The sequence below is a fragment of the Dysidea avara genome, chromosome 3 (genome assembly GCF_963678975.1).
Source record: "Dysidea avara chromosome 3, odDysAvar1.4, whole genome shotgun sequence".
NCBI lineage: Eukaryota > Metazoa > Porifera > Demospongiae > Dictyoceratida > Dysideidae > Dysidea > Dysidea avara.
The window spans coordinates 19,196,185-19,209,030 of NC_089274.1; the positions used below are offsets into that span (position 1 = coordinate 19,196,185).

Sequence of the window (12,846 nt, forward strand, 5' to 3'; positions counted from 1 at the left end):
AGGGGTAGCACTGAGTAGCTACTCAGCTGTTATGGATATGAACACTTGTACCATAAGTAACAGTGCTACCATTGGTATAGTACTGGTATCATGGGTAGCACTTGTATAAACATTGGTATCATGGGTAACATTTGGTATCACAGGTAACACTGTCTGGTATCTTACTGTAAAGAGAATGGGATTATATGGTGCTGCAGGCTAGTAACTAGCTAAGCCAAGCTGTGAAAAGAGTGTGCACGTGGCCTTCCAAAAATAGGCTTGTATGACAATGGTGTGATATCAAAGGCAGTGGCCAAGAAATAGCTCAGTGCAGTGATATTATGTCACTTAAGTTGTGACATTACAAATTAATTGACATAATATTAATTATTTCAGCCATTTCTTGGCTGCCACCTTTGATATCACATCTTTTTCAAGCTAGCCTATATTAGGAAGGCTGCAATTTTTTTTCACGGCTGTATTGAATTTTGTAGCTATTTCGTGTATGCCGCTGGCTTCACCTTTTCTTTCTTCAAATAAGCAGGAGAACTATAATTATTTTAAGTGACATTTATACAGTATAATTATTTTCTAATTCATATTAGTTGTTGAATGTCATATATGTATTCAAAACATGTTTGCTACCATGTTATGGTAGTCGTTACTTATCAATTCTCAATACTAACACATTTAGAGGGAATATCTAATTACCCCAAACGTCCAATTGAACTGCTGCCGGCTGTAGTACAACATGCAGTCTATTCCTGAATACTTGTAGAGATATACTACTATGATACACAGACATGATAAGGTAGCAAGAATTATACACTGCATGGGAAGGGATTTACCATTGATGATAAGTGGTGGGCTCACCATGTGAAGAGAACACTGAAAGCCAAAGTATAGAATAGCTCTTTGTGTTCACCTCTTTACAAACACTACCTCTATGATAAGACCACCTCATTATAGCTCAATTAGATTCCAAACATGAGTATGGTATACTTCATGACCACATCAAGGACATCCCAGATAAGGCTACTTCTTTTTGTGGTACAAGGTCATCTATTGAGACTAGATAATATCATTTCTTGTCTCCTTTTACTTTAGTAAACTATTGTGGTACAGTGTGATCGTTAGCCTCATGAATGAGACGATCCCAATTTACAATGGTGCACTCCATGATCTTGTAAATTGACGTTTTTCAGTGGTGCTTCTGCAATGTACTACATATCAGTTTGAGGAACTTACTTTGAGGCCATGAATTTTATGAGATCAGCCCAAAAATTGCTAGTTTGTGCTTCCTGCAACTATAGTTGACATGTCCACACATTGGATTGAAATTGTCTTATTGTAGAGGTAGTTTTTGTAAAGAAGTACTTATTAGCAGCAATTTTATGAAGTGTTGTTTGACCAATTTCATTTCAGGCTTCAATTTTCAATATTCTCAGTGGAAGAGCTGCCATATACCTATGAAATATACACATGAGGTACACACACTAAAGGTACACATGAAGATATACACAACATGTACTACACATGAAATATACACTACACATGCTCATGAAGTATGTATATACACACTAACGGTACACATGGGATGCATTTTCCTACTCCTTAAAGAGCAGCTACCAGTAGCCAGCATAAGAGAAAACACTTCTGTGCATTTAGCTGAGATGCTACACAGTGGTCATTGGTTAGAGCTTTGCAATTAGTAGAGAACTTTTAATGATTTGCATCACAATTCACCATCAAAACTTACTGTACTTGTCAAAAGGCTTTATCCCATTCATCAAAATTTTCCCTCGTCTAATATTCTCACTGTACAGTACATTGTAATAACTATGTTCATAAAGTCAGTGAAATCTGAGTGTATACCTCAATGAGTAGGAATCAAATCATAATAAACACCATGAAAAACAAACACACAATTTTATTGAAGTTCACATCCCAAGCACACTGAATAGTCACAAAAAGTTAGTTAAATACAATATCCAAGTGCATGTCAATCAGAGAAAAGTATTATTATTTTTAATTATTTTCTTCTTCATCTACAATGGTACAGAAAAATTGCTGTTGCATATAGCTTGATCTCTTCACTGAAAGTGCTGCTTCCAGAGTTAGAGCTCTTTTCCTCATTGCTGTGTTGCTGCTGTTGTTGTTGTTGTTGTTGCTGCTGCTGCTGCTGCTACTGTTATCCCTCTGTGTGTCAGGTGTAACCTGTGAACTTTCAGAAAGTTTTACTAAGTTACAAAGCAGTGTCTCCATGCGACTGAGCCTTTCTGAATGCTCATTACACATTGCAGTCAATCTTCCTTCTATTTTCTCCAAAGGATCAGTTTCCTAATTAGTTGAAATAGTAGTTAAATATTTGCATTCTTTACAGCATTACCAAATCTGCATGCCTAATCTTGATAAGTGGATGTATAGTATATTTTTGGCTTTGCTTGTTTTCTACACAAAGTTCGAGTACATGGATTTGAAATATAATAAGCAACCAAACCCCGAGGGTTACACTATACTAAATGCATTATAGGAATTTATTCAAACTAGCTTAGTTCCAGAAAAAAAAAAAAACAGATAATGTAGATCTTTAGAGTAAAGTATTTAGAAATCTGACCTTTTCATACTCACCCATAACAGAAGCACTTTACAACAATGCTTACCATAGGTGGCGGAAAGGGGGGGGGGGCTAACAGAATGACATCACGCCGAAATTTGGAGTGGGGCTGAAAACCGCGATAAAGATCGAGATACTCTAATAGAGCAGTCACTCTAATAAAGCAGTCACAGTATTAGAGCAGTGTGTAGCGACCTATGTAAGAATTTTATGTAGTTTATCAGCTATAAATGCGTAGCTGGTGAGGTGGGCAGCTATTCTCAGCTGGCTGTGACCTTTTTTTTTTTTTGGTCTCACCTTACCAAACCAGAGACAATGTAGATCATTTCCATAAGTCTGGGTCAGCCCAGCCCCCCCTCATATCAACTACTACCTCCGCCCCTGATGCTTACAATACAATAAACACACACTAGTGGGTATGAGCAGATATGCATTAGGGGCATCAAGATAGTCAATACATCACAACAAAATTACATGATACAATAGCCTATAGTCACTGGTAATAAGGTCACCTGTCTATACCACCCAACTCGATAATCCTGACCTGCCTAATAATGCAGCCACCTACTTACAAAGGTAAGAAAATTGTGAGCCAAAGGTTACTGGATTAGACAGGATATGTCATGACCTAGAAATTCCATTAAAATTTGGCTACAATCTACCTAACATTGAGAACATAAAAAGTGCTCATCAATTTAGTGATATTATCAATTATTATGATTTGCTATTTTGTTGAAAATGCGCAATGGATTATCATGTAATGGCCTAAATGCCCATATAACATATAACATGACAAAATTTTATCAAATGTGGTTCTTAATATGCATGTGTTTGTACTAGTAATAGCATGGGTAGCAGTGAAATTTGGGATAAATATCACGAGTGTTGTATTGGAAATGGGGATAAATTTCACGAGGCGAAGCTGAGTGAAATTTACCATTTCCAATACAACAAGAGTGGTATTTATCCCAAATTTCACTGCTACCCATGCTATTCCCAGTTAATATCATACTCGCTGCATATGCTGCATTAGCTTTGCTATGTACGCAATTTGTCACTATGTACTAAACACGCGTCGACACTAATTGGCGCTACATTGTTAACATAAATTCTAGCCAATGAAATTGCAATTACAACTTTTTCACTGTTGTCAGTGAAATACGGGATAAATTTCACTGCTACTATTGAGACTTTTGTACGGGCAGTGAAACAGGTATGGTATTAGCTATGAAACTCATTTTCAGGCACCATCTTACATCATCTCCTTCCAACAGCTGATCAATATCTTCTCTATTCTTCCACCCATCAATATGAGCTTCTCTACGCTCCAACTTTTTAGAGCCACGGACCCAATCATACCAATGGCATCCATCATATAAGGTCTGCTCTGAAATTCTGGAGTAAATCCTCAGCATGGGAAAGGCTTCTTCTAGCCCCAATATTGTCTGTATCTGCAATAGCATATATCTGCAATAGCACATCGTTAGCAACATGCAAAAAACATGGACACACCCATACACAATATACAAAAGTCACTCCTAAAATAAATACTTTGAAATGGGAGTTTTAGGCTTGATGGTAAATCAAGACACACAGTGGTAAAACACAATTTTCATGCATCCATAGTCCCATGATCCCTTCTCCAAAGCACACCATTTTTGTATTATAGCTGTCCACTGGGTAAAGTAGGCCGCACAGCAATTTGATTGAATTCACTCCAGCCATTCACAAAACATGGGCTTCCAAACTTTTGATTATTTATTTTATTTTATTTATTATTAATTAGCAAAGCCCACCAGGGGCAACACGCTAATGTGTATTACAAATCACAAATTGTTTAGCTTATCTATAATGTTCTTAAAAGTGTCAAGGTTAATTGTGTTGATGTTGTCAATTTTCAAGTTATTCCAATCAATAATTGTTCTTGGCAGAAAAGAATACTTATATAAATCAATTCTGGATTGCAGCTGTGCAAATTTGAGGGGATTATTGGCACGAGTATATGATACAGGGGTTGGCTGGGGTAAACAATGGTTTGGTAGCACCAGTAAGTTTCTTACAATCTTGAATAATAATATAAGTCTAGCATTTCTTCTCCTACTTTTTAAACTTGGCCATTGAAGGTAATTAAGCATATCTGTAATACTGTGTTGTTGACTGGATCTGTGCCATGGTTTATTAAGAACAAATCTTGCAGCTCGGTGTTGGATCATTTCTAATTTGCTAACTGTTGTTTGGTGATAAGGATCCCAGATAGCTGAGCAGTATTCAATAGAAGGTAACAATAATTGTTTGTATAAGTGTTCTTTGATTTGTATTGGGGCATTATATAAATTCCTTTTCAGAAATCCAAGAAGACGGTTTGCCTTTCCACAAATATAGTTAACATGAGGTTCCCATGATAGTGTATGATGGAGGCGGATACCAAGATAGGTGTGCTCTGATACAATATTCAATGGAATATTAGACATTTTATATGTAAAAGTGCTTTTACTGTGGTGGGTTGTAAATTGTAAAATATTGCATTTGGGAATGTTAAATTCCATCAGCCAGTTGCTAGCCCATTGTGTTAAGGAATCTAAGTCATTTTGCAGTATTCTGTGATCGTTGGGCGTAGCTATAGTTTTAAAGAGTAGAATGTCGTCAGCAAATAATCTAATTTCACTCTTGATGTTTGTTACAATATCGTTAATGTAAATTAGGAACAACACAGGACCAAGTACGGAACCTTGTGGAACACCAGATGTAACTTGACATGTAGAAGATCTAGAGCCTTCTACTACAACCTGTTGGGTACGACCATGAAGGAAGGACTCTAGCCACTGTAAGACAGTTCCTCTTATACCATAGTAATTTAATTTGTAGAGAAGTCTAGAATGAGCTACTCGGTCGAACGCTTTAGAAAAGTCTAATATAGCAGCATCAACTTGCAGGTTCCTGTCAATATCTTTTGCAATGTCATTAACAGTAATGAGTAGTTGAGTCTCACAGGAATGTTTTGATCTAAATCCAAACTGGTTGTCTGAAAGAATATTGTGGTCCTCCAAATGCTTCATAATTTGACTCACGATGATATGCTCCATTGTTTTACAAACTACTGAGGTGAGTGAGATAGGACGGTAGTTGCCTGGGTGAGCTTTGGAACCTTTTTTAAATATTGGGGTGACATAGGCATGCTTCCATTGTAATGGGACTTCACCAGATTCTAGTGATTGTTTGAAAATATGAGTTAGAATGGGAGATAATTCGGCAGCTGTGGCCTTCAGTACATACGGATGCAAGGAGTCAGGTCCTGGGGATTTGGATGTGTCACAGGTACTTAACAAGTTGTAGACTCCTTGTTCGGTAATCTCAAATGTAGGTAAAGATGGAAATAAGGATGGACCTTTGTCAGGAATGTTACTATTATCTTCGGATGTAAAGACAGACTGAAAGTGTTGATTGAGGGTGTCTGCTTTTTCCACAGGATTGGTTATGATATGACCATTTATAGGATTTATTAATGTACTAATACCATTGTTTTCTTGTTTTCGTGACTTGATGTAGTGCCATAAAGACTTTTTGTTACTGTCTGGTGATGAAGTTAGGTTTGTCAGGTAGGATTTGTGTTGGTACTTTAGTTTATGATCTATCTCTTTTTGTAATGATTTATATTCATTCCAGTCACTATCTCGACAATAACGTTTTGCTCTTCTATAAACTCTTTGCTTTTTACGTATGAGTCGTTTTAAAGCAGAAGACAGCCAGGGAAGGTGAATTCTTGTACTTAATTTCTTGGTAGGAGTATGAGTGTTTATTATTTCATGTAAATTTTGTAAGAAGAAGGACCAATTTTCATCTAAGCTTTGGGGTGATGCTTGATTTATTTCAAAGTAATCATGTGACAAGTCTGATAATTCCTCTCTTATTTTTTCCCAGTCAGCTAGCTTGTAAAGGTAAACAGTTCTGGGATGTTGTTTGATTACACGTTTACGAATCTTGATGGATACTAAAACAGCGTCGTGGTCACTCAAGCCTGGAAGTGGTTCACATGATATCACAGAATTAGGATTAGTAGTAAAGCATAAGTCTAAAACATTTTGAGCTCTTGTAGGGAAGGTGACTAACTGAGACAGTTGGTAGTTGTGTGATAAGTCAATAAGTCTTTCACGAAAGTGACATGATACATAGGAATTTATTAGTGTACTGTTTTCCCAGTCAATACCTGGACAATTAAAGTCACCTCCAAGAATGATGTGAGTGTGGGAATACTTTTGCTTAATCGTGTCTATGGAAGACTGCAAGTTGTCGAGTATTGTATCACTTGAGTGAGGAGGACAGTAAAAGGAGCCAACGATAAAGTCATTGTTCTTGTCAAGATGAACGTGAGCCCACACTATTTCAATAGTTGAATTGTCATTAATTTGTGTACATGGTATAGAGCTCTTTATGGAAATAAACACACCACCACCAGAAGTGTTTCTGTCTTTTCTGTATGTTTGATAATTATTTGGGAAAACCTCAGAGTTTAGAATAGATTCATTCAAATGTGATTCTGTCCCTATAATGATGTCAATTGCATAGGTAACCAGAAAAACTTCAAGTTGGGTTCGTTTGTTAGTAACACTACAGAAATTTACAATAGAGAGTTTCAAATCACTTAATACATTATTTGAGTTTGGGTTATTAGTAGAGTTATTAAATACCTGTGAATTTGAGTCAGGATTTGAGTTAGTTATAGTGGAAACAAGGAGTCAGGATGACTCCATGCTTGTGGCAGAGGTATTATTAAGTGGCTGTGCTGATACAGTTACATACTCTAATTTGTTACCATCTGTACTCACTTTGCAGTGAAGCTTGTTGTTGAGGTATAAGGAATCATTTCTTATTTTGATGTATCTCCGTTCGGTACCATTGTCAATTAGGGATCTCCTCTCCTTCAACAATAAGCGTTCCTTTTGACGCTCCTGGGGAGTTAGATCAGGTTTTATGTAGATTGGAGCTTCAAGCTTAGACTTAGAACTTAGGATGTCAATTGCTGTGTTTGAACGAAGGAACTTCACCAGAAGGGGTCTGGGACGCTCACTCTTTTGGTCATACTTGCCGAGACGATACAAATCTTTTATATCACTAGGTTCAATGTCAATATCAGTTGCAGACAGAGCCTCCATCACGTTTTCCATGTCCTTTTTCATTCGGAGTTGTCTGTTGGTATTTTGGGGATTTTCTGCTACACCATACACAACGATGTTGAATTTCCTATCAATGTTGGTGGCATTTTGATAGACAGTGTTTGAAACTTTGTCAACAACTGGAGCACGAACAGTTTGAGAAGAGGTCTGCTGTGGTTGATTAACAAGGTCTAGTTTGCGTTTAAGATCATTTAGAGAAGTTTGAAGTGTAGTAATGGTCGACATTAAGCTGTCTATTTCTGCCTTCTGTGCTTGGATCTCACAGTATAGACAGAAGAACGTGTGTTCTTCGCCAGCATCTCTTAATGTCGCGAAGTTCGTTGCTGATAACCCAGTGCATCTACGATGTACCCACGCGTCACAGTAGCCTTCACAATAGATTGCATCATCACCTTTCCTGTGCTTTGTAGCTTCTTTAATTACTTCATCGCATATTGGGCAAGTACTGTTTCTTTTGGGTTTCTTCTCGCGCTGGTTTGAGCTGTCTTTAGATCTCGGTCGTTTCAACGGCAGTAAACCTGGACTGGGAGTTGAAATTGCGTTCAACGACATTTCTGTTCACGAAGGGGAAGGAAAGCACAACTTTTCTTCAGGAATATCTTCTTGGCAGCTTACTTTCAAGGAGACGACAAAAGTAGCTGCATACCATTGATATTTTTCTTTGTTTTTTTCTTCTTAAGGGTCTATGGGAGCCAAGATTTATCATTTGAACATTTAAAAATGCTAACACGTAACACGATTGCTTTGAATTTTGCACAGATAAACAATGTATAAATATGAATTTACGTACTAAGTTTGCTATCTGATAAATATCCATAGTGGGTCATTCCATGTCAAATCAACAAGGAATTTAGGGTCACCTCTCGGATTTAGATGAAACTTGATGTGTTTGTAGTACCTGTGGTGCTTATCACTCATGCAAATTTTTAGCTCCATACATTCCATAGTTTCTGATTTATGACCACAAATATTTTGAATATTTCATAAAAATTTGGACCATCTCTAGTTATAAAATTGACTGCAACTTTGTTGTATGTAAATATGTTTACACACAATTTTCACTGATGGAAGACTGTTGATTGACCTTTCCAGTGATCCCTAAATTATGGGATATCTACTTAATTATGGTTCAAAAGTACTTCATTGAAAACTTTAATCCTCTATATTTTGAAAAATGCTGCTTGAAATTTTTCAAATTCTTTTGTGAATAATGATTGGGTCATAGTCTATGTTTGATAAAATTTTTGTGGTGGGACCACAATGGGCTCAAGAGATATAATGAATTATGTTGTGGTATGCGGTAGAATTTTCAAGCTATTATTGCTGTATTGGAGTGTACGCCTCCAATAACCACTCACAACAAGGCTATGCCAAGTTTGTCTTACAGAGTGAAGGTGTATAGGTACATTGCAACCTGTATTAGTGACCACCTGTATTGAAAGGCCACCTATATGCTGCAGTTAAATTGTACTTCTTTAATGTATAGCACAAAAGCATCAACCCTTTCTAGCAAATCCAAAAATGGTCCTTATTAGACAGGTTGACTATAAATTATAGATCTGACCACCATGTGTCCCTAAACATCATGTAAATGTTGTACCATCTCTTCACAAGTATCTTCTTTATTAAGTTGAATCCCACTGTAGCGGATTTAGCCATATTTAAGTTCCGTATGTGGCTGCATAGATACATACAACAGAACTCCTCAGAAGGGATACCTTGATAACCAGGACACCTGTTTATACACTGTACTCCCACTCTAGCAGTGCACATACATTTAGACCAAGATACTTCTGTAGCTTCTGTAATATGAGCACTTTATTATGGTCCTAACAATGGAGGGATTTTACCATATACGTACATGCATTAATTGTACCTCAATGTGTGAAATTAATTACTACATTACTTTAAATTCACGACCACTTTGAAGATCAAGTCATAAATTCATACACATACTCACATAGGAAGTAAACATGTTGACCACATATTTAACATTTACCTGTACTGATCTTCAAAAACGTGAACACAAAATACTTTGAAAAACCATTAATTTTAGTAATTACAGTACTATAAATCACACATTGAGGTGCAAGCAAGTGTTAATAATATATATAAAACTCTTGGTACAAGTAATGCATCTACTATATACAGAGTAACTCTTCTCTCTCCGAGTCCCTGGACCATTGATAAAGTGTTCATTTTTGAGAAACCACAGATTTGTCTTGGGTCCAAAATGTACGTACAATTATAAAGTGAGATCATGAGGCTATCAAGGTACCCAGATATCCTTTTTAAGGAGGTCTGTTGTACCTATGTAGCCACGTACGTAACTTGAATAGTGCAGAGTGGGAATATGTATGTAAGTGTATAACAGCGAGATTTTACTTAATAAATAAGGTATACTGAAGAGATGGTACAACATTAATGTGTTTATGGACGCATAATTATCTCATTTATAGTCAACCTGTCTAATAAGGACCATTTTTGGATTTGCTAGAAAAGATTGATGCTTTGGTGCTATACATTAAGATCCAATTAAAGTATAAATTAGCTGCAGCTTATAGATGGTCTTTCAATACAGGTGGTCATTAATACAGGTTTCAGTGTACCTAGACACCTTCACTCTGTAAGACAAACTTGGCATGGCCTTGTTGTGAGTGGTTATTGGAGGTGTACACTCCAATACAGCAATAATAGCCTGCAAATTCCTCCACATACCACAACATAATTCATTATATCTCTTGAGCCCATTGTGGTCCCACCACAAACATTTTATCAAACATAGACTATGATCCAATCGTTATTCACAAAAGAATTTGAAAAATTTCAAGCAGCATTTTTCAAAATATAGAGGATTAAAGTTTTCAATGAAGTACTTTTGAACCATAATTAAGTAGATATCCCATAATTTAGGGATCACTGGAAAGGTCAATCAACAGTCTTCCATCAGTGAAAATTGTGTTTAAAAATATTTACACAGTACAAAGTTGCAGTTGATTTTGTAACCAGAGATGGATCAAATTTTCATGAAATATTCAAAATATTTGTGGTCATAAATCGGAAACTATGGAATGTATGGAGCTAAAAATTTTCATGAGTGATAAGCACCACAGGTACTATAAACATGCCAAGTTTCGTCAAAATCCGAAAGGTGACCCTAAATTCCTTGTTGATTTGACATGGAATGACCCTAGTGTTATTTGCATAAAACAATTACTGTAAAAGATTGAACATTTATCATGGCTACAGAATAAACCAGTACGAGAATAACTTGAAAATTGGTGTGTACATAGGTCAATTATTGTGTTTTTCGATAGTTTGGAATAGATATCAACGATGGTAATACAACATAATCCTGTGGGAAAATCCCTACATTGGCATGTCATCATACAGTATAGCGCATGGCCACCATTTTACACCACAACAATAAACTCACGGGTGGGATTTGTCTTTTGTGGCTCCAATAAATGTTTGCCTTCTGAACTTTGCCATTCCTTTTATCTTCAACTAAATGGTTGTCTTCTTCTTCTTCTTCATGCCAGGAAACCATACCAGGTAAAAGTGTTAATTTTCCACATTGACACATTGCTTGAAGGAGCATATTTAGATGCTGTGAAACTATTTGGGGCACTTAACAGACTGTAATATATCCTTGGTAATATCAAGTAGTAGCAAAGTTAGGCTTATAAAATGATTGCAATGAGCCATACCCCTTAAACTATCAAAACAAGCCAGCACACCCCTAATAATCAATGCTGAGACCACACCCCTCAGTGATCTAGCTCTGCAGAAAACAAAATACACATCCATCTACTACATGCAGCTTTAACTACTGGAGGGCTACAACACACTAAATATTTTAAACCAACATTTTTGGCACTCTTAAATAGGTAGGTAATAAGACTGGTTTTCCCAGACTATATGTTATGTTTGATTTCAGCCTATGAACTAGACCGTTTTGTGACCTCGTGACTTCAATTACTATATCCCCATTGAATCTAACCGTTTTCCACCCCACCACCCCTATTCTCCACCCCTTTGTAAGGACTCAAGATGCAGCAATACATGTAAAAAAGCTGGATCTACAAAAATTACCTTGGCCACTAGACACCATTATAGATCATGAATAGCTCTAAAAATTCGTATGTGTAGTTGACAGGGCTTGTGAGATAGTTACAATCTTCCAATATTTAGTCACACATTATAAATGCGGGAGTGTCATTACAACACCCATGGTGTGCAACTTACTCGAAGTGTATATTTGGTGAGTTCTGCTTTGTTTAACTCTTCTTGGGTGTCCCCGACTGCTAAACCAACCTATCAAAAAAACAAACATTATAATCCTCCAATCTATTTAAGTGAAAACATATGTATATAAATCATTAAAAATGATAAATATTATATGAAATTAAATTATCTTCAAGTAAGCAATCGCTCATCATGAAGTGAATCATATGACACAGTCAGTAAAAGTACAACTGGATGCATACAACCCCACCACAACAATAAATAAAAGGTGAAGTTGATTAGAATTAAGCTTACAGGTGCTTTGAGCCATGCAACCATTTATAGAGTGTAGTTTCCTATCATACAGTGTAGTAGCACTGTATAGTAGGAACAAACAAAGTTTGGGCGTGGCCCACAATAAAATATCACCCAAAAGCCTGTCCCTCATGACATGGCAATATTGGTTGTGTAATCATTATAGAGACACTATTGAAAATACATATAATTACAGGTACACAAAATAATTGGAATTTTTAACTAGAGTATGGACCATAGCACATCGATAAAAAGTACTGAAACAAGCTGGAGTATTGCACAATATTAAATCACAGTAAAACAATAAGAAGTGTTATATCCCTACTGTGCATTTCCATTATGGTATCTTGAACACAGTAGGGATATAACACTTCTTATTGTTTTACTGTGATTACACTACTCCAGCTTGTTTCAGTACATTTTTTATTGAGTGCTATGGTCCCTACTCTAATTGAAAATTCCAAATATTTTTGTGTACTTGTTAACTTTTTCGTAAATAGTTATTATGACTGGTGAACCCACGCATACCGCATCTGA

At 36.4% G+C, this 12,846-nt stretch overlaps 2 protein-coding genes across 3 annotated transcripts in view; both read right to left on the minus strand.

Annotated features, from left to right (window-relative positions):
• Window positions 1-1,807: 1,807 nt before the first annotated feature.
• Window positions 1,808-12,846, minus strand: part of LOC136249940 (transient receptor potential cation channel subfamily A member 1-like) — a 34,596-nt gene continuing 23,557 nt past the window's right edge. The window contains exons 17-19 of one of the 2 annotated variants that reach the window (XM_066042078.1): window positions 12,016-12,084; window positions 3,853-4,047; window positions 1,808-2,319 (exon numbers count right to left, since the gene is read on the minus strand). In XM_066042078.1, the coding sequence (XP_065898150.1) occupies window positions 2,008-2,319; window positions 3,853-4,047; window positions 12,016-12,084 (576 nt within the window). In that variant the 3' untranslated portion in view covers window positions 1,808-2,007. Of the gene's footprint in view, window positions 2,320-3,852; window positions 4,064-12,015; window positions 12,085-12,846 lie in introns of both variants that reach the window. The other variant, XR_010698384.1, reaches the window with a different exon arrangement.
• LOC136249946 (uncharacterized) lies at window positions 6,847-8,409 on the minus strand. Its single transcript, XM_066042084.1, has 2 exons — window positions 7,420-8,409; window positions 6,847-7,201 (listed from the first exon to the last, which is right to left on the minus strand). The coding sequence occupies exons 1-2, from the start codon at window positions 8,317-8,319 to the stop codon at window positions 7,193-7,195; spliced, it is 909 nt and encodes a 302-aa protein (XP_065898156.1). The 5' UTR covers window positions 8,320-8,409; the 3' UTR covers window positions 6,847-7,192.

Coding starts and splice junctions, on each gene's coding strand:
- LOC136249946 (XM_066042084.1), bottom strand. CDS start 8,319: ATGTCGTTGAACGCAATTTCAACTCCCAGTCCAGGTTTACTGCCGTTG.